The sequence below is a fragment of the Meles meles genome, chromosome 4 (assembly GCF_922984935.1).
Source record: "Meles meles chromosome 4, mMelMel3.1 paternal haplotype, whole genome shotgun sequence".
Taxonomy (NCBI): domain Eukaryota; kingdom Metazoa; phylum Chordata; class Mammalia; order Carnivora; family Mustelidae; genus Meles; species Meles meles.
Genome location: NC_060069.1, coordinates 58,114,741 through 58,139,494, shown reverse-complemented (window position 1 = coordinate 58,139,494; position 24,754 = coordinate 58,114,741). Strand labels below are relative to the sequence as shown.

Sequence of the window (24,754 nt, the reverse complement as noted above, 5' to 3'; positions counted from 1 at the left end):
GTGTGTGTGTGTGTGTTTTGTTCTTGGTTTTGGTTTTTTTTGGATTGGGGTTTTCTTCAGGGTTATATTTTATGTTTATTTTCTCCTGCAGAGTGCTGATGCTGTAAAAAAGGCTAGAGGTTTCTTGGAATTTGTTGAGGATTTTATTCAGGTTCCTAGGAATCTTGTTGGTAGGTATTTCTACTAAATGTTAAATAAGTTAAATGTTATTACTGATACAGCAATTTAATTGAAATTTAATCTTGTCTGATACTGTATTTATAGTTACATGGAGAATTTGATCGCCTTGTTTTCTATTTTTAGTAAAGTAGTATGTGACTTGTATCTCATTATTGTCATATGATAAAGTAAAGATATTTCCTTCTGTACAGGGTGACTCGCTAATAAGACCCATGATTTTTGTAACAGTGCATCATTACGTTTTTTAAAAGCCATTTCACCCCTTGGGCTTGCTCTTCTTATTCACTTAATGTGTTTTTATCGCTCATATGTCCATCAGAATTGTCATAGTATTTTTTGAGAAGGTGTTTGTGATATTTTTTTTCTTTTGTTTAGTGCAGAAGAGAAAGTAAGAGTGGAGTAACAATAGGGTAATAAACTTCTACACAGTAGGCCCTGAATAAATAATAATTGGTTGTTGCAAAGGCATAGAATAAGGTAAGAAGTCATGGGTAGGAGAGAAGAATGGTGATGATGATAGGAGGGGAGGTTTCACTTTTAAGTTTCTGACACCATTAATGGATATTTTTTACCCATGGGCTGTAAGTTAAATGACAGTATTTTGAGTGTGAAGCTGTAGTTCAGGAAGCGTTACAGCTTGGGATGAGTTGTTTAATAGCTTTGTTATTAATATTCTCTACATCGGTGTTATCTGTCCTTCTAAATGCTGTTTGAGACAAATGGAAAAATTTTGGTCATATATGAAGTAAATACTCAGTGATTATCCTAAACCTTTAATAAATAAGCATTAACATAAAGCAGAGACATTTACTAGGAGGGACTTGAGTTTTTGTCCACTGCTGTGTCTCATGAGTTTCTTGACCTCAGTGAAACAGGGCCTTTTGGACTCCATTTATATATAATTAGGCCTGTTTTGCCTTTTGGAAATGATTTTTTGCTATATGTGTTCTATTTGTCAAACCCTGTTTAAAAAATAATTACAGAACCCCCCCCCCCCCCCCCCAGAACTTCCACTTTAAAAAGATGTTTGTTTTGCCCAGTTAACAACTTAGTATACTCTGGAACAAGAACTTGGACAGTTTCTTGGTATTCAACTGTTAGTTCACCTCTTACTTTTCCCAAGCATTTGTATAGGTGTGACATACTGCCAGATAAGTAAGCTCCATATTATTGGTTCTTGTTCACTGTAGATTGAACTGCTGGGGAGATGAGATATTAAAATTGAGTGTAAGCTTGAAGTATTTTTGTATAATTCTAACATGATTATAGATACAAAATATTATCAAATGTTTACCATTGTCAAATGAAATCACCTTTGACAAGCTGCTTTTGAAAACGAATCCCCTATTCTCTCTAAGTCACAATTATTGACACCTTTTGGTACTAACATTGTGGTTTCTGCTTTACAGAGCATAATTTAACTTAGGTTTCTTCACCTGTAAAACTGTTTTGGAGATGAGGGTGTGAAAGGAAATCAGGGTTCTTTCCATTGCATCAGTTCTATAAAGATAGCCTTGGTCTTAAAAGAGTTTTTGGTAGTGCTAATTTTGAGTAAAAATTCCTGATATTTCAGATATAAGGAAATTGGTTATTTTTGTCGTTTTCTGGTTTTTCTCTTTATTCATTTATCTGTGCAGTGATGTGAGTACTTGTCGTATCTCTTTTTTCCTCTACTCTGTCTTGGTTTGCTTTGGTGAGTTGGGTTATTTGGGACTCTTCAGAAAATAGATACTAGCAGCAACTAGTATATGTTGGTGAAAAACTCAAAGGTAGCATAGTGATTTCTTGGTTGTTGTATATAATAATACTACATTTCCCTCCAAAATGTTTTATGGGTGAAGCAGTCTTTTGAAAAATAGTACATTTTTAGTCCAAGTGAAAAAGAAAAAGTGGACTGAGGAGTAAAAGGGAATGAGGACTACTTGGTGGGTAAGTTCAAGAGAATTCTCTTACACATTCAGGTTCTACGAGTTCTAGACCCCGACCATTCCCACCCTCTTAAGTCAGATGAAAAATATGTGAACGTTGGTTTAAGAATGAATTGAAACTTTTCACCTCCTAGAAACCTTCCTTAATCACTTCTTTACTCTGTCCCTTCAGCATTTATGCTCAGTGCTCAATTTATACTACAGGTGTGCTTCAGTTTGTCAATATGCTTTGGAATTTAATGGAAATGATCAGTTAAAATATTGACGGTCTCTGGTGGGACTAAATAAAACTTGCAGGTAGGTCCCTGCCACAGACCCCAGAAGGGTGATGGATGTGCACTCACCACTGGTATAGTTCATAGAAGGAAGGGGCAAAGATTCTGGGGGAGGGATTATGATACATCAGTCTGATTTTTCTTTTTTCGAAAAGACATTTGCTTATTTTTAGCAGGGTCAAGGATGGAGTTGCTGCTTGAGCTTCACTGTGTTAACAATGAAGGTTGCTTTTATAGACTGCTGCTAGGGCTGCTCAGAGAAGACCTACATCATGTGAATTCCCTGTCCTACTCTGTTTTTTCTTTGTACCTCTTCAATTGCTGCTGCTTTTAAACTTAGGGTTATTAATGGGGAAGGAGATTTGAGAATAGGGATAGAAAATCCTGTAATGGTGTCTTTGCTGTATTGACCCATTTGCTCTTGCTATTGTTGTTCCCTTATTCTTTAATGGAAACTATTTTCTCAAGCATGTGATAGGAATAACTTCCATTTTAACCTCTTTCAATCAAAATTAATTTATTCTGGAAATAGACTGCTGATTTAGTTAAAGAAGAGTGAGGGACTTGGACTTAATAACTTTTATAAGGGATACATCTATTTCATACAGGGAAGGTTACCTGAATATTTACTTCTGTTACCAGGTAACGCTGTCTAGTACTGCTTTGCTATTTTACATTTGCTACCTTTGTAAGAGTTAAGTTCCTAAGGGGAAGAGAATTTTCTACCCTCCTTTTAGTTTCTCTTTTAGTTACTGGATACTTAATAACTGCTGTTTGACACACTTAAATGTTAAGTGTGGAGAAGGTAAATAATTTGGATTTTATGTCAGTGTATCATATTTCATATTTAGGAAGACCGCATACCATATACATACTATGTGTATTTGTATAGCTGTGAAGTACTTAAAAACTGTGAAGAATGTTAAATGCAAACATTTTATTTTGTTGAGTATTCATTTTAAAAGTGTCTTTAAGTTACAGATGTGTTGTGGATGAATAGCAACTTGAATATGAAAGCAAGATTGAATTTGTTAACTTAAAAATACATAAACAAATTGGTATGATTAATGCCCAAATAAGTGTTTTGTTTGCCTTTATTTATATGTCCAAGTTTTGGAATGGGTTGCATTGATATTTTAAAAATACAGAAATGATGTAGAGCACATTAAAAAATTTTTAGACTTGGAAAATGATTTAAGTGTGAGCAGCATTGTCAGTCCTAGTTAATAATAGCCTTAGGCATTCTGAAGAGAAGGAAGTTTCAGATCAAGGATAAAATTCCTCTTTAGTTTTCCGGGTGAATATATTGAGAGTAAAAAGATGGAGCTTTGTTTTTGTTTTTTTTTTTAATTTGATAGCAAGTCAGATTATTGGGGCTGGTATTGGAAGCATCAGCAGTACTGGCTTTAACTTACTGTTATGTTTTTTTCTCTTATTAAAGGAAAAGTAATTGGAAAAAATGGCAAAGTTATTCAGGAAATAGTGGACAAATCTGGTGTGGTTCGGGTGAGAATTGAAGGAGACAATGAAAATAAACTACCTAGAGAAGATGTAAGTATTATGTATAATTTAATTTGTCTTTTGCTTGCTTTCTTTGCTTTGCTTTGCTTTTGCTTTTTTTTTTTTTTTTTTTTTTGGTAAACTGTGTTCTATTCCTGGCTGACTTAATAATTTTTATATTTTGGAGATCATTTTGGTGAGTTATATCTAGTCTCTGATGCAGTGGGCTTTTTCTTTTTTAAAAAATTTTGTTCCTTATCATATTGCTTTCCATGCTCAAGAAAGCAAGTCGTCTTTCAGTTGTGAGCCATGAGACCTTGGTGGGTTTCTCAGTACTTCAGTAAAAAGCCAGTTTTTGATAATATGGTTTCAGTTTGAGAATTTTAACAGTTTTGTACTTAACAAAACAGTTTGTTATAAAGGAATTCTTAGTAAATAACCATGTACTTAAACCTTTTTTAGAATCCGAAAACACCGATCATTTCTTAATTGAAATCTGTAACCTTTTATGTTGCTATTAATTGTGACACCAACTTTCTGAAATTTCTTTTCCTATCTTCTCACATGTTCATGTTTTGTCTACAATGCTGTTCTTTACTCCTCAAACGTAACTTTAAGGATTTTTAACTTTGGTGGCTCCAGTGACTTAAACTTTGTATGCCTGTGAATGAATGTAAGGCAAGGATTTTCTCCCAAATGATCTCTCAGGAAGCAGCTTCAGTTTTGCACAATGGATTATTGCTTGGAGAGCTCGTTAGCCTGTTGGAAAGAATGCGTCTTCCCTAGAAGAATGAAAACTGGTCAGATTAGCCCAGATAACCTCATATCAAGTATTGGATGTTGTAAAGATGCCTGTTAAGGAGCCACTTCCTTTATCCCTTTTAATTAGAATGTAGAGGCAAAAAAAAAAACCCAAATGAGGAGAAACACATGACTTAGTATTACAGAAGTGAGTACTTGCAACTGAGATTGGTTTCATCCTACACTGCTTCCAAAATTGCCATAAATCTCAAGTAGCCTTTCCTTTTTTTTTTTTTTTTAATAATTTATTTGCCAGAGAGAGAGAGCATAGGCAGGTAGAGTGGCAGCAGAGGCAGAGGGAGAAGCAGGCTCCCTGCTGAGCAAGGAGCCGGATGTGGGACTCCATCCCAGGACGCTGGGATCATGACCTGAGCTGAAGGCAGCCGCTTAACCAACTGAGCCACCCAGGCGTCCCGAGTAGCCTTTACTCTTAAAGCAACCCTCCCTCCTCTTGCCTTTGAGAGGAGTATTAAAATTGAGGTGTCATTAAAATTCAGACTTTTCCCCTTTAATACTCCCTAATTTTAATGTATAAAAGAGTGGTGATCCATTTGGCATACAGCCACTCCATAAAATTGGCTTGGATATCACATGTTTATTGGTCAGGGCCTTATATGAGTCAACTATAAATTTCTTAGTTTGATACGAGTAACTGCTCTTCTATTAGATTGATTTATCCCTAGTTGCTTTCCAGTATTTAACACTTGTTGCAAAGCTAATTCTTTGAAGTCTTTTTTCATAAATAGGAACTTTTGTGTACTTTACTGTTTGTAGTTTTGGTTATTGTTTCCCATTTCTGTGCCAGGGTTAAGAAACTTAAATGCTTATAGAAACCAAGCAGATTATTAAATGATGAAGCAGGTTGGACTATACAAGATATAGGGATAAGAAGTTACATGGTCTCTTTCTATAAAAGAAGCAGATGCTGCTTAGCTTTAATCTGGTTGCTATATCTTTCGATATTAAGAGAAGCTGGAAACTTACAATAATATACAAAATTTAAAAATTTTCAGGACATTGCATGTTAAAACAGATTTGAAGGTTGGTATTCACTTACTTGGGGCCACCATTTCATAATTTAAGCTGTCAAAATCCCGTGACAGACTCTGTTGATAGCTTGTTTATGCCGAAGTTTTTGGTGACCACCTTTAGCCTGAGCTGACCTTTCCCACCTATGTATCATAGCAGTTATTGTCTGTATTATTACATATTTAATGATTTTCTCTCAACCTTAAATTTTTTGTTACCTTACCAAGCCACATTATGAACTCTGAGATTAAGAAATAAAGTCTGAATTCTCATACTCTCTTTTTCTCTGGCCCGATGAAATGTATGTACAGAGTTAGATACTTGCTCAATATTTTGAATCCGTTTTTAAGATTGGATTTGAGTTTTTCATTAAAAGAAATACACTTATGTAAAAGTTAGGGTATAGTGTGAAAAGTAAATGTGTATCTGTGTCCTGTATGTATCTATGTCCTGTATGTGTATTGTGTCTGATAGAATTTAGACTGTTGTTGGTTTCCTTTTCATGTCTTTATTTTGCTACTAAAAATAGTGCTGCAGCAAATATCCCTTCACTGGAGAGTAAATTCTGGAAGTGGGTTGTTTTTTTTTTTTTTTTTTTTTTAAATATTTTATTTATTTATTTGACAGAGAGAGAGATCACAAGTAGATAGAGAGGCAGGCAGAGAGAGAGAGAGAGAGAGGGAAGCAGGCTCCCTGCTGAGCAGAGAGCACGATGCGGGGCTTGATCCCAGGACCCCTGAGATCATGACCTGAGCCGAAGGCAGCGGCTCAACCCACTGAGCCACTCAGGCGCCCCTGGAAGTGGGTTTTTTAAAAGATCAAAGGGTAAAAGGCATTTAAATTTTTAGACCTTAGTTTTCCCACACATTCTTTCCACCAGTGTCAGAAATGGGTCTATTTTCCACATACTTGTTAATAGAGAGTTTTAATTAGTGCCATTCCAGAAGGTGGATATGGTTATCTCTCTATATGCTTAAGACATTTGAATTTTTTTGTTAAGCAGCTTGTCTTTTGCATATTTTTTGTCTTTATTACTAAGTTGTTAGAAGTTTTGCATTTTAAGGAAGCTAGTCTTTTTTTATTTGTAACAAATACTGCTTCTTTATTTCCCCCAGTATAAATTTTTAAAAATTTTGTTGTTGGGTTTTTTTTTGTTTTTTTTTTTTTAGATTTTTGCTGTATGACTTAAGATTTTCTGCACTTTGTCTTGCTTGGCAAGATATTTCCTACATGTAGATCATTTAGAGATCCATTTGTATTTCATTCTCTAGGTTTTTTTCATGTAAATTATTAACTCCCAGTGGGAATTTTTGGGGTGTGTGTGTAAGGTACTTGAAACCAGGGATCCTGCTTTATTTTTCTGAACTGCTAGTTGGTAATGTCAGTGCAATCTATTAAATATAAGTAATCAGTTATTAGCATCTTTTTAAAAATCTAGAAATTTCGCTGAAATAACTTTTAGAAACATTTGTATATTTGGTATTAATCATTTACTCCTTAAAATTTTTTATTATGGCTCAATAGTAACCATTAAAATATTTTGTAAACTATGTGTCTTTAAGGTTATGTTCTTACCTGCGCTTTTCTCTGGAAGTAACTGTTGGTGATAGCATCTCGAATTCAGGGTCAAGGTGCATTATATTTCTCTTATTCCTTGCAGATAATCTGTCTGGAATGATTTTCCCTTTTTTACCTACTTGGTAAAATTCTATTTGTTTTTAACATTTACTTTAATAATATTCTTTAGGAGTTCCCCTTAAGTTTCCACATCTGGGGTGGCATAATCCAAATTCTATTTAATACTCCTGTGTTTTTTGATACCACTAATGCTCTGCATAATTCAGTAATGTTTAGTATCTTTTCTGAGATTGTGTTTGCCTTTAGAATAGGGGCTTTGTTCTGTTTATCCTTTTTCATTAGTGTAGATTCGGGCAAATAACAAGTAGTTGTTACTTGGAATTAGGTAACTGAATATGAAATTGGCTGACTCATTTGCTAACTGTCTGACTTTGGGCAAATTGCTTTCTCAACTGTAAAACTGGGACTACTTTTTTTAATTGGAGTATTTCTTTTTTTTTTTTTTAAAGATTTTATTTATTTATTTGACAGAGAGCGAGATCACAAGTAGGCAGAGAGGCAGGCAGAGAGGAGGAAGCAGGCTCCCCGCGGAGCAGAGAGCCTGATGCGGGACTCAATCCCAGGACCCTGAGATCATGACCTGAGCCGAAGGCAGCGGCTTAATCCACTGAGCCACCCAGGCGCCCCAATTGGAGTATTTCTTAAAGTTACTTTTTGATGACTATTAAATGAGATACAGGTGTAGAATAATAACATATTCCTAGAAATACGGTATCTGCTTAAAACATTTTAGATCTTTTTTATTTTTTTAAAACCCCTCCTTCATTTCTTACTCAGTTTGCATTCATTCTTATCTGCCCTTGACTTACTGAGTACAGGGTCAAGACTTCTTACTTCCTAAGCTTAACTTACAGTCTTTTTTCATGCCCTCTTAAGCCAATGTGTTAAAATAGCTGTTAGGAACTTATCTGTAGAATTAAGAAAACGAGAGACACTGAAACAAACTAGAGAAGTTTATTTAGGCTTTACTCATTTTTCCTTAGCCATTAGGAAGCTAGAAGTGTATTTCTTTGTAAATTGAGCAAAGTTAATCCTTTGATTTGCTTTAATATTGGTGACTAAATACTGGCTCATATCAGTAATTCCTTTATTTTATATTGTGTAAATGTTTGTTTGTGGCACTTCTGTTGTTGGTCAGGAAGCACTACTTCCAGCACATAATAATTGACAGTTTTGTTATGTGAGTACATATTAAGGATAACCTACCTAATGTGCTTTACCTTTTTAAAACCATCACTACCAGGTGATCTGTCTGGTCTGTAAATTTATACGAGTTTGAAGGAAAATTTCTTTAAAAGGTGTTTTATATATGGAGAAGGACTGAATTAGAAATTAGAAAATCTGATATAAACTGGTATTTTAAAAGTAATGTAAATTTCCAGCATACTTAAGTTGTAGGGCAAATGCAATGTGCAGTGTGTTATTGAAAACCTAATTCAAATTCTCTTGATTTTTTTTCCTTAGTTTATTTTTAAATCTTGAATTTTAGTATTTTAAATCCCTTGTTTTAGAAAAGTTTTCTAAATTATATATTCGTATGTGAAATTTAGGCTAGAACTTCGTTAAAGTTAAAACTGAGGATGTTGTGTTTTCTTACAGGGTATGGTTCCATTTGTATTTGTCGGCACTAAAGAAAGCATTGGAAATGTGCAAGTTCTTTTAGAGTATCATATTGCTTATTTGAAGGTTTGTATACTGTTCACATTCATATCATTGTTGCTTTATATGTTAAACTTTAAATTACATCAATTTTATATTTGTATTAAATTTCAGATCATTAAATATTTTTGTGAATTCAGCTTCAGATTTACCCTGTTCTCTTAGTCCGTTGCCATAATAAAATTACTGGTCTTATGCACATTGTTTCTCTTTTTCTCTGAACTTTTAACATTCTTTCCTTACTGTTTAAGAAATGGTCTCACTTGTGTTCCTGTAGTTTGACTGTCATCACCTTATGTATATACGTGTGTTATACTGAAACCATTTTGTTTTTACCTTGATGTTTTAAATGCAAGTAGGGTAGGGAGTAAGATGGGCTTTCTTCATAACTGTGGTATTCGATCAGAGATGATACCCCATAGCCATCATTTGATAATTCGTAGCCATTGTTTTTAAGATAATCTGTTTGAGATGCTAAAGAGCAAAGATTTAAAAAAAAGAAATAGCCCATAAATTACTAAAGGTTGGAATTGTCATTTTCTACTTTTATTACTAGGTTTCTCTTCTGATACCCTCAGCACCTCTGTCTCTAGTAGGTTTTCCTTTTAGTTACTCTGTCATTGCTGCTATGTTAATATTTTAAAAGCACACATGATGATGTCATTCTTTTAAAAATCATGTTTATCATCTCCATTCAGTTTGGCATTTTAAAGCCCATGCTTTATCTTCCAGTACTCTACTACTTCTTAGCCAGGAGCTTTGGTCTCATCACCTTACCTTCATATTCTGTGTGACCTCGGTTTCTGAATGACCAAGTCTCCTAATTCATCTAGGCCACAACTCAGGTGTCACCGTTTTGATGGAAAAGTAGGTTAATAGTCCCTCTCATACATGGCACCTGTATTTCACTTATCAGAGTTTTAATTTCTTGAGGGCTGAGTGTGGTAATATCATGTAATTATTTGCTAATTAACAAAACGTTGATCCGTTCATTGAATGTGCCAGAACTAAAACTCGAACTGTGAATATTCCGCTAGCATAAAAAACATTTATTCTTCTCTGTAAGCACCAAAAAATAGTTTCTTTTAGGCTTGTCTATTAAACATAACCCTTGAAAGTGGAAAGTCGTTTTTCTCTATATTGTATACTTTGTAGCACTTAGCATACTTGGTGCTTACTAAGGTATTCAGTAAATGTTTAGTGAATTGAGTCAGCAGATCACCTTGTGAATTGTATTTACTAGGTACATAGTTGTATTTTACCAAATAATTGACCAAGATCAGAGCTTCTTTCATTGGTAGGGGGTATAGTTTTAACTGTAGGTTTTAAGAAGGTAAAAATGGTATGACAAAGAATATTCACCCTTTTTTGTTTTGCTTATTACAGGAAGTAGAACAGCTAAGAATGGAACGCCTACAGATTGATGAACAGCTACGACAGATTGGTATGGGTTTCAGACCTTCTTCCACCAGAGGGCCTGAAAAAGAAAAAGGATATGCCACTGATGAAAGTACCGTCTCTTCTGTACAAGGTTCTAGGTCTTATAGTGGAAGAGGCAGAGGTCGTCGGGGCCCTAATTACACCTCCGGTTATGGTAAAAAAAAAAAGTTGTTTTTTTTTTGTTTGTTTGTTTTAGTTTAGACACTTCAAAACTTTTTGCTCAGTGTTATTTAGTTTGTTGTTCTGTTTTGGCTATGGGGGCAGGGGATAGTTTTGAGATATGTCTGTGGTAGTGAAGGCATAGTTTATGTTAATGATAGTAAAAGGTATATGATGTTCCAAGCCACTTTATAATGAGATCAAACATTGACATTTTGTTAAGTTGGCAGTTCATGATCATTTTTATTCTAAGTATTTAGAGTAAATCTAGGTGGCATTTCTATATACATGTTTGTATACAAAAATGTATACATATCAAAACCTAGTAATTGTGATGATACTGCTAGGAATCATCTTTTGCCTACTCTCTAGGAAAGTAATAATGAAAAATAATGCTAATCATTGTGCCAATGTTGTTTATAGTACATCTGTACTAGCTTTATAAAATACACTTCATTGGCTCACTTGGCAGTTTTGAATATAAATATCTCACATCTGGAATTATTTTATGAAATAACATTTCATTAAAATGAGGGCTCTTTTAAAAAGCCAGAACCAAATTAACATTTTATAAATGAATGTTTTTCTAAAATGTATTTCAGTGTGAGGATGGGGCCCTAGCCCATGTAGGAAGGGGCCAGTGGATGGTGGTGGTCAACAATTCTCTAATCCTGAATTTTCACTTATTCTTCTTCAGCTTTGGAGTTGTTCCCTTTTTCTGCATTTGGAGTTGGATCTTAGCAGTGACCTGATTATTGTCTTCCCTCGTTCTCTTCCCTTTCTCTTTCCTTCTCTTTTTTCCATTCCTCTGTGCTCATGCTAATTGCTTTAGAAAAAATAATTCATAAGTGTTTTCCAAAACAGAAGGCATTTAGGGAAAAATGGATAAACAAAAGCTTACAGTGTGCAGATTGCACACCCAGATTTCATGTTTGAAGGATCATCTAATGATTCCAGAACTATATTAAATTTGCCTTTCATTGTTGTGTAGCTGAAGGGTTAATTACACCTTCCCTTTCATATATTTCCATGTTCTCATTTCTTGATAGTTTTTATTATTTAAAGTTAACTATTGAAACTTGAAAGCAACATTCTAGTAAAGTGCTTATTAGCATTTGAAGGGCAGAAAATTGTGAAGTACTACTGTATTTCCTGAAAATACGTTTACTACAAAAGACAATTAACCAGTAATTTCTTTGAAGGATTTTATTTATTTACTTGTCAGACACAATTGAGAGAGGGAACACAAGCAGGGGGAGTGGGAAAAGGAGAAGCAGGCTTCCCACTGAGCAGGGTGTCTGACGCAGGGCTCGATCCCAGAACCCTGGGATCATCATGACCTGAGCCCAAGACAAATGCTTAATGACTGAACCACCCAGGCGCCCTGATAATTAATCAGTAATTAAAGAGAAATTATAGTGAATGATTCTAGAAGTACAAATTACTAGTACAGATAATCATATTTGGCTTTTTTCGATGATAGGATGATGAATTCATTGAAGACTTATAAGCCTCTGTGTGAAGTCAGCTTACTGATGAGGCCAGTCTTTTTGCAAAATGCCTTTGTTGACAGTAGATAAAATTTTTATGAGTTAAATAGTAAGTTGTAATAGTGGTAGAGGAATGATACCTGGATTGAAGAAAGTTATGCAAGTTGTTCAGTAGATGGCAGTCTTACCTCTGAAACTTTTCAGACTGGTCATAGTGTTACATTTCTTGAAATAGCTATTGAATTTAAGTGAGCTTGAGAGAAAAACCATTTGAATTTGGTTATAGATCATCTCTTACCTACTTAATATAAGGATATTTAAGTGATAATATGTAAGTTGTATAAGAAACATTTGTTCAGGGGTGCCTGGGTGGCTCAGTGGGTTAAAGCCTCTGCCTTCGGCTCAGGTCATGATCCCAGGGTCCTGGGATCAAGCCCCGCATCGGGCTCTCTGCTCAGCAGGGAGCCTGCTTCCCCATCTCTCTCTTCCTGCCTCTCTGCCTACTTGTGATCTCTGTCTGTCAAATAAATAAATAAAATCTTAAAAAAAAAAAAAGAACATTTGTTCATAGTGTCTCTGAAGTTGGTATTTTCCTTAGAGTGGGTGATGTTTTAAAGCTAATGAGCAACATTTTAAGACAAAATCTTAAAATGAATGGATGGCATGTTGAAGTTGATAAAATATAGTACTTAGCTATTAAGTTTAATGTACATGAACACTGAAAAAGGATGTGAAATGTCTTCAGGAGTGATTTTAGAAGTTTAGAAAGGGGAAAATCTGATTTACAGTTCTGTTAAAAACAGGTTTTATTTGTTGGAGTAATTAAAAATTGGATTAGTTTCATGAATCATTTTAGAGCTGTTTTCTTTTTTCATTTTAGAGCTCTGTTTTAAAAAAAATTGGGGTTCATGAACTTAATATTTTACAAAATTGAGATGGTTGTAGTGATTTTAGCAATGTTTTGATGCTTTAACAAATCTCAAACTTAAAAGCTTAACGTAAATTTTTTTATCTTACAGTTTTCTAGGTCAGAAGTCAAACATGAGTCTCAGTGGGCTAAATTTTTATTTTTTAAAGATTTTATTTATTAGAGAGAGAGAGATTTGAGTGTAAGAGAGCGCAAAATGGGAGAGGGTCAGAGGGGGTTCCAGACTCCTTGCTGAGCAGGGAGCAGGATGTGGGATTTGATCCTGTGACTATGTGATCATCATCTGAGCGAAGGCAGTCACTTAACCAGTTGAGAGCCACCCAGGCATCCTCAGTTGTCTAAAATTATCAGCAGGGCTTTGTGTCTTTCTTTGAGGTTCTAGGATAGAATCTGATCCTGTAACAGCTTCTAGAGACAACCTTCATTCCTTTTGCATGTGACACCCTCCCTCTTGTCTTGGAAAGCCAGGGACTGCAGAGTTCTGCTATCTCTTTGGTTCTCTGCAGCTGAGATTGATATGGTTGGTTTGGCCTCAGCTGAATAATCCATGATAATTCCCCCACTTCAGTATCTTTAACCTTAGCACATCTGCCAAGTCATTTTGCCATCCCAGAAACATTTAAGCTTTTTAAAATATGGTTAAAGCAAGAACATTAGCCAGTTCATTAGCCCTTTTTGTTTTTGACTTTAGTATCTGTCTTACCTGCTGAAATCTATTTATGTTTTAGACCACCCCCTAAGTATTTAGAATAATAGATTAAGGTTAAAGTTTGGGAAATATTTCCTTGCTTGTGATAATGAGTTAAATACTATGCTCTATTTCCGGAGAAAATAAAATAGGGACATTTGTAAAAATCTTAAAAATGAAATACTTACCTTCACATTTTGGTAATGTTTTCATTTACTTGTCAGTAAATTGAGAAATTCTTACACATTCCAAAAGGGGTTTTCATGACTCTTGAAATGATAAATTGCCATTATTCTAACAAATCATGACATCATTTAGTAAATTTTTTGTCATTTGGAGAAATAAATGTTTGGGAGATTCATTTTCTTTTGTGAGATCCTCAGTCCCAGACACTTGGGAATACTAGAAACTTGCTATATTTTTTTCCTAAAATATGGTTCCAGTGTATTAATCATTTTTATATAATTGAGTGGTTACATCCATATTTTTTTAAAAAAGAATTACCTGTAAGGAGAAAGGAAGTTGTTAGGCTCCTTCATTTGTTAAACTAAATTTTATTTTGAGTACCTTAATACTACTTTTGCACATCGGAAGAGTTCTTAGTTTTATTCTCATCATCAAGTGACTGGAGTTTAAATGTAGGAAACTTGTAGTTTGTCATGGAATTGCTTTTATTTGGGAGATAAACAAAGGAACTTCAAAATCATGCAACAGACTCATTTATCAAGAGAGAATTGTTAATGCACGTTGTTAGGTGTCTGGGGGCACTTAGAGGTCCACTATTTTAAATATAGACCAAATGGGTTGTAAATCCAAAGGGGGAAAAAAATGGAAAACAACACATGACAACATTGCATGATAGACACACATTTTTAAGGAAAGAAAAGGAGAGAAGACGTCTGTTTTCAGTTAAATTGGTCTGAAACTAGGAACTGAACTGGGCTTTGAAGGAGATAGATTTGGACATACACGATAAGAAGGGGTGGAAGTGGCATCCCAGAATTAAATATTAGATGTGGGAGTGAGTATTGCAGTGATTGAGTTATCTAAATCTGGCACTTTAATTGTGATATAATAATGATGTTGCAGGCTTTCATAGAATATTTGTGTTGTTTAAATTTTTAAAAAGTCAGTATTAAAATAGGTCATTGAAACCTTAGAAATAGTCTGTCAGCCTTTAGAGTCATGATGAATTTTTCTTTTGTCAGGTTAAAGTTGTGTTCTCAGCATTCTTAAAATTTATAATTTCACATAGTGTATTCTAATTTAAGCCACAGTTGCTTGTAAAACATAATTATTTTATGTACAGCCACTAAAAATACACTCCCAAGTTTATAAGAGACCATCAGTTATAAGAAATACTGTGATTTGAGAGATGTTAAGAGTGTGAAAAATGTGCTTCCTAGAATCACTGAAATAATGGGTGAGCACAGTACAGTTAAACTGTTGCTTTTTCTAAATATGATTAAATTTGCTTTTAAATATTGGGTAGCAGTTTTATTATACTAATTTGTTTCTAAAACAAATTGGCCAAATTTGTTTTACTATTTTCCCATTCTAACTGCATTTGCATGTTATATATGTAAAGTTTTGTGTGTTTTCTATAATACTGTATTGGCTCTGTTTCTGCACATCTAGACCAGTTTTTAATTTCCCACTAGTAGATTCTGTATTACTAATCCAGTATTAACACGTAATTGCTTCTTAGTAAATTTCAAACTCAGTTTTTATTTAGCTTTCTTTGGATCAGCCAATTAGGGTTATTAAAATAATTATTTGTAGGAAATAATTTTGGAAAATTTCACTCCTCTTTTTCCCTTAAAAAAAAATTGGAATCTAATTGGCCCGTGTTCTCTTTCCCAAGGTACAAACTCTGAGCTGTCTAACCCCTCTGAAACAGAATCTGAGCGTAAAGATGAGCTGAGTGATTGGTCATTGGCAGGAGAAGATGATCGGGAGAGCCGACATCAGCGTGACAGCAGGAGACGCCCAGGAGGAAGAGGGAGAAGTGTTTCAGGGGGTCGAGGTCGTGGTGGACCACGTGGTGGCAAATCCTCCATCAGTTCTGGTAGTTTTTTATATACTATGTCAGCATCCTTACTTTGTAAACAGTATAACTTTATACAAGCTAATTCATTTCCCAAGGCTACCCATTTTGGGAAGTGTCTTCTCGTTGAGGAAAGTCATGGAGCATATGGCAAGATAAGGAGAAACTAGGGTGTTTCTTAGTGAAGGTTTAGCTAGAAGAATATTCAGGTCAGAGAAATTTTGGTTGACGTATTCTCTCTTTTGATAGTCCAAGATTTCTTTCTCTAATTTTGGGGGGGGGGGGGCTTATGTAATTAGAGTGTTTTTGTTCCCTAGAGTATTTGGGTTATATATTTGTCAGACCGACCCAGAAAATTCTAATGCACAGAAAGATCTAAGTAACGCTACATACTTAATATTGAAAATTAACTTAGAGGAATTTTCGCTTTACTATGTACTATTTTGGGAACAGGAAAAATTGTGAAATTAAATTTTTTTTTTAACTATTTGAGGAATTGAGCTGTAAAGAAGGCTGTTTAGAAGACTGAAAACTGAGGTGCATAAGCAACTTTTACTCATGTCTTTTTATAGGAGTTGAGAGAATGTTTTTCTTAGTATAATGGTTTGGGGGGGAATTGTCAGCAATATGTGGACTAGATTATATCAGATACAACTTTTACCTATTTTTTTTGTATACCACTTTTAATGTTATCACATATGCCCTATGAAAGTTTATATAGTATTTTAAATGTTGTAGAACATACATATATATAATTAAATGTACACCAGACTTGCTTACAAACTACAAAAAACTTGGAACAAATCACATTTTAGGGGCTTTTATTTTAAAAAGGTACTCTAGTTCCAGTGATATTCTTTAAGCTCTAAGTTTAGTTGATAGGCATTTAGGGAAATACTTTCTATATTTTACTACAGTACATTGCTATTTCCGGGGTTTATAAAATTGTAGTATGCTGAATTTCACAATAAATGTACTTTACCTAGTGCTTATGATTAATGGATAAACTTAGTGTCTTTTGCAAAGATGCTAGCTTGCTAGCTGTTACCAAAGGAAACTTAGGAAAAATCGTGATTAGGTGAATTTCTTCTGTAATTTGATTGGTGGAGGCAATAAATGCACATAGGTAAGATGGGTATTTTTTTTCTTATGAATTATATCTTAAAACTTTCCCTTTTCCACCCTCACCCCACCTTACCCCACCTTCACTCTTTTGTGATGGGAGTACAGTCAACATTCATTTCTCTATTTTCTTATAACCAGTTAGAATTTGAACTTTTTTTTTTTTAAGCTTGCTTTTTTGTGTAGACTTGTTTTGATTGCTTCGGCTCATTAACATTAGCACAAAGCAGTGACACGTTAAACTCCATAAAGGAGACAAGGTTGAATATTTCTTTTCATTTTCATTTCTCTAGCCTCTGTGCAGGATTAGCTAAGAATGTGAATGTCAAAAGTAGCATGTAATAATACACTATTTCCTAATACATTTTCAAAACAAGTCCAAGAAATGATAGGAAGCTGAGGGTATTTGTTCATCTTCTGCTTTTATTTTCATTGCCATTTAAAGTTCTTCATATTTGTTATTTTCCAGGGAAAATAGTGATACAAAAAACATTTATTTGAATACAAAATATAGGGGGAGAATTGAAGTTTCTTTTTCATTAATAGATATTGTTCAATATAGATCAAAACATTACTAATGACTGCAGCTCTCTTAAACAAATATTTCTTGCCTCTGACATGCATATAGTGCTCAAAGATCCAGACAGCAATCCATACAGCTTACTTGATAATACAGAATCTGATCAGACTGCAGACACTGATGCCAGCGAATCTCATCACAGTACTAACCGTCGTAGGCGGTCTCGTAGACGAAGGACTGATGAAGATGCTGTTCTGATGGATGGGATGACTGAATCTGATACAGCTTCAGTTAATGAAAATGGGCTAGGTATGTAAGCACTTAGGGAAAAGATACATTATTGTATAATATCAATGTATGACGCTTTTTTCGAAAAAAAAAAAGTAATGCAATTCTCATATTGAATTTTTGTTAGTATTTACTTCAAATAAGATATATAGCTTTGTGTCTGTCTGAAGTGTCTGGTTCTCAGATTTGTATAGCTAAATTTGAAATCAGAAGGGTTTATTAAAGTGCCCTTTGATGCCATTAAATCAGTACAGATAGTCAAACTGCAAGGCACTTAATACTCTTAATATTCCTAAACCAAAATTGGGCTTTCAGCTTGCCTCTTTAAAATTTATTATAAATGACACTAGTGAAGGTATGTATATTGAGTAGACATTAACTTCCAAAGGGCTAAAATGTTAACTTTGCTTTAAAAAAAAAAAACAAAACACACAAAAAAACAAAAATACCTGAATTGTATTGGAAAGGAAGACTTTATTCTTGAATGCTGGTAATTGTTGACTTTGTTCAATTAAGAGTTTAAAACCCTCTTAATTTCCAGATGATAGTTCCATTTTTAATCTATTTGAAATGCTTAAAACTACAAAATTATTTTCCTGTCAGTAATGCATGTTGTTTTATCTTCCCTGTTTAATTAGAAAGTTCTCTTTCTTCATTTTTAAATCTTTGAAGGAAAGAAGTTTTATTTTTGTTTTGCTTTTATTTTTGTCAGAATAGTTCATGGTAAACTTTGCAATTACAGATGATAGTGAAAAAAAACCCCAGCGACGCAATCGTAGCCGCAGGCGTCGTTTCAGGGGTCAGGCAGAAGATAGACAGCCAGGTAACTTGAGTGGACCTGCTGACGACACCAGGTCACAAGCATGAAAAAAATGTCATGTGTCTGCTTTCTAAATATATTATACTTAACATGTACACAGTGTGCATATACATTCAAGATGTGCATTGCATAAATTGTTTTACTCAACTAATAAGACTACTTAAGAAAATGCATTCTTCCTTCACTCCGTAAATATTTTAGTAACCTGTCTAATTGAACTAATGTTGTGTCTTAATTTTTTTTTAACATGGAAATACTGTTGAGAAACCATTATTTTGTCCATTTGGCAGATTCTGCATACTTGAGTTTGGGCCTGCCATCCCAGGGACTTTGTTGTAGATTGTGATTGAGGTTGATTGGCAAAACGGGGCAACTTTTGCATGGTGCCGCTTACTATATCTGAATTCAGCACCTCATTTTTGTGGGCATTGTAATACCCGCAGTTTAAAAAAAAAAGTATAAATGAGAAAAATACTTGAAAGTGTCTTTTTTCTAATAAGAGGAATGCATGTTATGTTTTGTTTGTTTATTGTAGTGTGATGCCTTTTCCCTTTCACCTACTAACTATTCAGATTAATAGTACTTATTTATTAGTTTTAGAATGTTTAGTCATAATTTTTCGTAACTTCAAAGAAACTTTGTTTGCTGTGTCTATATTATTTTGAACATTATTCCATTTCCTGTATACAGAGAATCACGTGTATATTCACAATGAAGAAATTGTGTGCACCAAAAATAAACCCCTTTTAAACTAATCAATTTCTGCATTCTTTCCAAAGCAAATTCTTGAATGTGTTTTCCCCAAATAAAGAATGTAAATTCAAGTATCTTTAATATTTTAAGTTTAGTGGTTATAGAGACATTTGGGAAAACTGGTTTAAAGGTGTTCCCATTCTTGAAGAAAACATGTTTTAAAGATAGTTGTAAATTTAAAAGGAATTAAATTCTGTCAAAAATAGAAAGTTTCCAGAAAATGTTTCTTACTGTTTTCCCTTCTCTTCCTTCTCGCTATAGTGTTGGAAATATCTTTGGATCAAGAGGTCATATTTACATTGTTCAGAGTTGGCATGGCAGTGAATACTGCTCTACTGTATAAATAAGAAAAGTCAGACTATCGTTTTGGGCTTAACATAGGGTAAAGAACAACATAATTTTGTTAATTAGGTGGATGGTGGTTTATTACCAAGTCAATGGACATAAAAAACATAGTGGTGTTAAAGAAGAGGCAGAGAGATTTCTGTGTGATATTAAGTGAAACTTGAGTAATTTGGAGTATCCAGTAATTTGATGATTTGTTCCATACTTAAATTTATTCCTGTTTTACTCTGTTCTTGGAATTGCTGCTTCTCCTGTTTAGAAATCCTTGTCTTCCTTGCCTGCCTTCCCTGTCCTTCCCCTAAAACCTTTTAAAAAAGCCCCCTAAGATAGCATTGATGGAGCAGGTGCATAATTTTCTCTTTGCTCCTGTCAGTACTTCTAGAAAAGTAGCCTCATCTAAAAGTATGAACATTCCCTTATATACACAATCATTTCACTTGTTCTCATTTACTCAAAATTTTTTGTTGTCTTTAGTGTAAATTAAGCAGTGAATATTCCTTATTATACTTAGGAAGTGACTATATACACTTGTGTCCATTTGATTTACTTGGGCCCCTTAGGAAATTCAACAGTCCAGATTTTGCTGCACAAATTGCTGTATTTTTTCCCTAGGAATTGTATTATATTAATCCTTAATGTCTTTTCAAGTGGCTAGTTGTTACAAGGACTGGCTGTAAACAGGCTTTGAGTCACCTTAGTTTGTTTTTGGTTTTACCTCCCTTTATGGTGGAGGGGTGCTGTAATTTTTTACCTTGCCAGCTAAGTGCCTCTTAATTTAGTTGATAACCATATCAAAGTATATTATGCTGTATGTGTACATAGTGGATGAAGGGTTCTAAGAATTGTCACATACTCAAATTTAGCAATAAATTTGTGCAGCATGGTTTCCAAGTAGCTGAGTTCTTTAAGTGTCACTGAGGGCTGAAGTACAGAAACAGAATTCATTAAGGTGCTCCCCAAACTAGAATCATTTCTAGGATGGTTTTGCTACCATGTATGTAGTCATGAAATGGATTTCATAGTATTCCTCTTCCCAGTTTTGGAAACTTACTACTAAATGTATTTCTAAATTAACAGTGGATTTAAATGAAGATTTTTAAAGCTCTAAATTACAATTTGGAAGAAAAGAGGCAGTTTTAGACAGGAAACATCTTTATTTGGTGCTATTTCTTATAAATGATTTGTATTCTGAATTAAGTGGTTTCTTTGAAATTTAAGATTTATTTAGTAGTCTCAGAAAATTTTGAATCTTATAAAAAGTTATGTTAATTCGTGGTCACAAAAAATGAATTGTAAATACCATCCAGCTTCTTTATCAAAATGATTTATTTTCATATAATTTGAACCTGATGGACCATTTCTCCCCTAGTGACTTTTAATAAATACTTTAAAATTTACTTGAGTTTTCATTCTTTACATTAACTTGCTCTCATCCTATAAATTAAAATAAACTATATTTCATATGAGAGATTTTCCTCCCCAGACTCTGGGGAGTCTCTATGAAAGAGAGTGATTATTTTGATATTTCTCCAAATTATGAATTCTAAGTTGTAAGTCCTAAAGAGAAAGGATTGAGGTATAAAGTGAGGCCAGAGTACCTGTAGAACAGAGATGTTGCACTTGGTTTGACAGAAGAGTGTTAGCTTGCTTAGTCTCACTATTGCCATCCATGTCCTAGCAAACACACAAACACTTCAATCAGTCCCTTGAAAGATTGTCAAAGCAGGGAAGAGGTGGTTACTGAATTAATGGTGACCCTTTTCCCACCAGGATCATTGTCCACGTTTTTAGGGTGGTGGTCTGCCATCTTCAGTTGGCTTGTAGTTTTTTATTTTAGATCATTAAGAATGGTTTCTACTGTGGAATGTGAAAAAGGAACCATTAAATACCACACTTGGATATCTTACTTAGGCTTTAAAACAAAAAACAAAAACAAACAACAAAAACAGCCAATATTTGAGTAAATCAGATCTGATGAAATTTTCAAATCAAAGTATGTATATAGCACACCATGATTTGCACCAGATATGCCCCATTTTTTTCCCCACTGAGAATTGCAAACACTGGGCTTAGAATGCTGCATTTCCTAATCCTGGTTGTGGATTTCTGTATCAAACTTTATCCCACAACTGTAGAGTCAGTCAGAAGCAATGGCTGGATTTCTGTGAAAGTAGACTTAAATCTAGGCTTCCTTGGATCTCCAGCTTGGAATTTTTTATTGTCAGCACTAAATCACAGACACATTTTTCAAGTTTTGTTTTTGGTTGGAGGTGGTACCCAGCTTAAAATTTTGAAATTGGGTTACCCACCATCAGTTTATCTTAAAAGTAAAATTACTCTTTATCCATAAATAAACTTTAGAAATATTTTTCAACACCTGTAATTTTTTTCTCATCTTCAACAGTCACAGTTGCAGATTATATTTCTAGAGCTGAGTCTCAGAGCAGACAAAGAAACCTCCCAAGGGAAACTTTGGCTAAAAACAAGAAAGAAATGGTAAGGAGAATTTAACCTGTAGGTTTTTGTTCTTTTGCTTTTTGGGTTTTTTTTGTTTTGTTTTGTTTTGGTATGGTTTAGCTTTATTTTTACCTCTTAACTTACTGTGTGATCGATCACTTGTTTCCCCAACTAGACAAATAATACTTTATTTTATTATTACTATTATTTTTTTTTTTTGACAATACTTTAAAGACTACTCTTTTGATTTTGTTCTTGGCCCCAGGTAACTGAAGATATGCATGCTTGAGCCTGGAATACTTTTCATTTAAAATTCCAAATAGCATTTGTAAAAATCAGTCTACCCAAAGATATTGGGCATGGAGACTGTTGGTTTAATTTGGGGAGCAGGAGGCTATATACCTCTTCTCAGTGATGGATGTAGACCTTTTAAGTTTCAATTCTTTAAATGCTTTAAGGGATTTGAAATGTAAATGAGTTTCCAAAAAAAAAAAAAAAAAAGGTGAGTAAAATAGGTGTTTATTTGCTTAGGGTGTGTTAAGTTTATGTCTTTTACATGGTGAGCTTTCCAGTGGTTAAAATTAGGTTCAAGTTTTCAGTAAACAAGTAGATTATTCTGTAATTCAGCACTGCTAGGTACTAGAGATAGAAGTTGAAAGACCAATAGAGGTGGAATAAATTGGTATATGCTTTGAAAATTTAACATTTTAATTCTTTGATCCAGTGTGGTTATGAAACTAAAATGATTTATTAGCTAATTAATGTTTATATAGCTGTTTTCTTCCTCAGCTGTAGATTTCATTTATAAAGAAGTTGAAAAAGTTGTCTCCCTTTGGCAGGCAAAAGATGTGATTGAAGAGCATGGTCCTTCAGAAAAGGCAATAAATGGCCCAACTAGTGCTTCTGGCGATGAAATTTCTAAGCTACAGCGTACTCCAGGAGAAGAAAAGATTAATACCTTAAAAGAAGAAAACACTCAAGAAGCAGCAGTCCTGAATGGTGTTTCATAAACTGAAGAAGTTCCTAGTTTACAGTTCTTTTACATTACATTTTACAATAGTGCTTGTACAAGCTTGCCAAAGATAGAATATGGATCGCCAGTCTTTACATCGCACTTTCAGTTCCTCCATTTGGAATTCAGAAAGGGGAGGGATCCTGAAGATATCATATGTTAAACATACTTTGACACCTACTGTGTTATAAAATATATCATCAGATGTGCCTTGAGAATAGTATATGTAACATTAAAAAAAAAGTTGCTGGCTATAGGAAATGTTATTTTGTTTTCCAAATATGGCAGAGATGGGGGGAGGTGGGAGGGATGGGATCCCTAAGGTAATATTCTTTATGAAAGCATTAGCTGCTTTTGTTACATTTTTAATAATATGCAACCACTTCTTCACCTGAGGAAAACTAGAATGAAATGCAGTCTAAAATATTTTGCACTGAATTGTAATTTCTCCATTAGTTTAGTCTGGAAACTGGTCTGTTTTAATGTTTTTTAAATGCTGTATGTGGAGGAAAATCTGCAGACCACTGGAATACATTTGTTAAATTCTCATCTGCAGGGACACTGGGTGATATTGGCAGTGACTGTTCTACATTGAGGCTTTGTTTGGTTTATTTATTAAAGTGTACAGTATTTAAAAATCAAACATAGCTTTAGTTAAAACACTAAGCTGAATTAGTCATGTCCATTTCAGACATAACCTGAACTACTGAAAAGATCAATTTCCAGGAGGTTTATTCTGTATAAAAGTACATGTTAGTCTTCAGTAGAGTATCTTTTTCCTTTTTTCTCTTTTTCTTTACTTTTTTTTTTTTTTTTTTTTGATTTTGGTTGTTTGATGTGCAATATGTTTTTGTATGCAGGTAGTAAATAAACTTTGATCTTCCATTTGCTGATTTTTAACTTTCTACTTTTTATACCAAATGTAGCAAAGTAGTTGGAGCTAGTAATAGGTTTAGAATAGTTGATTGCTTTTTAAAAAGCATTTTACGCTTGCTCATAAATAGTATTAAAATATTAATTGGTTAATCATTTTGTAATGAATCCTTTGAAATCTTAGCACTTAAAATTTAGTCTGTGAAATAGATTGGCTTAGGGAATTGATCATACGTTTGATACTAGCAAAGTCTTTATAATCTTATCAAAGGCAACTTTTGGAAGGCAGTGGGGTAAATCCAGAATTTTGTTTTGGCCTTCGATAATTTATTAAAAATTATTTTTACAAAATAATTATGGTGAGCAATTTTTAAATAGTAGACCATTAACTTGGTTTCTGATTCTCAAGTAATTTTGAAGGGTGTCATGTTAATGACTATTTTTTGTATGTATTTTAGCCACATGGCTTAATTTTAGGAAGATAAAGACTTCACATAAAGTGTGTTCAGAGTAACAATGATAAAATAATTATGCAGATATATGTGAGGTCATATCAAATGTGGAAATCCACATTTGGATTTACGGTGGAGGGTTTTTTTACCCCCCATAGAAATACATAGACAACTGAGCAAGAAAGACAGTCCTTTCTGTCATTTGGTGTTTGAAAAGTGTTTTTTATGTGCATAATCTTAGTTTGTTATATACATAAAACTGTTGAGTTAATTTATAATAACTGAAAGACATTTCAAGGTACTGCCAAAAATCTAGTATTTCCAGGGCAGTGTCCATATAACCCCAACCT

The 24,754-nt window shown here is 34.0% G+C and overlaps 1 protein-coding gene across 4 annotated transcripts in view; it reads left to right on the top strand.

Annotated features, from left to right (window-relative positions):
• Positions 1-24,306, top strand: part of FXR1 (FMR1 autosomal homolog 1) — a 54,404-nt gene extending 30,098 nt beyond the window's left edge. The window contains exons 9-18 of one of the 4 annotated variants that reach the window (XM_046001677.1): positions 92-170; positions 3,825-3,934; positions 8,951-9,037; positions 10,397-10,454; positions 10,542-10,604; positions 15,580-15,783; positions 17,513-17,713; positions 18,435-18,515; positions 22,015-22,106; positions 22,907-24,306. In XM_046001677.1, the coding sequence (XP_045857633.1) occupies positions 92-170; positions 3,825-3,934; positions 8,951-9,037; positions 10,397-10,454; positions 10,542-10,604; positions 15,580-15,783; positions 17,513-17,713; positions 18,435-18,515; positions 22,015-22,106; positions 22,907-23,077 (1,146 nt within the window). In that variant the 3' untranslated portion in view covers positions 23,078-24,306. Of the gene's footprint in view, positions 1-91; positions 171-3,824; positions 3,935-8,950; positions 9,038-10,396; positions 10,605-15,579; positions 15,784-17,512; positions 17,714-18,434; positions 18,516-22,014; positions 22,107-22,906 lie in introns of all 4 variants that reach the window. The other 3 variants (XM_046001675.1, XM_046001674.1, XM_046001676.1) reach the window with 3 other exon arrangements.
• The last annotated feature ends 448 nt before the right edge of the window (positions 24,307-24,754 follow it).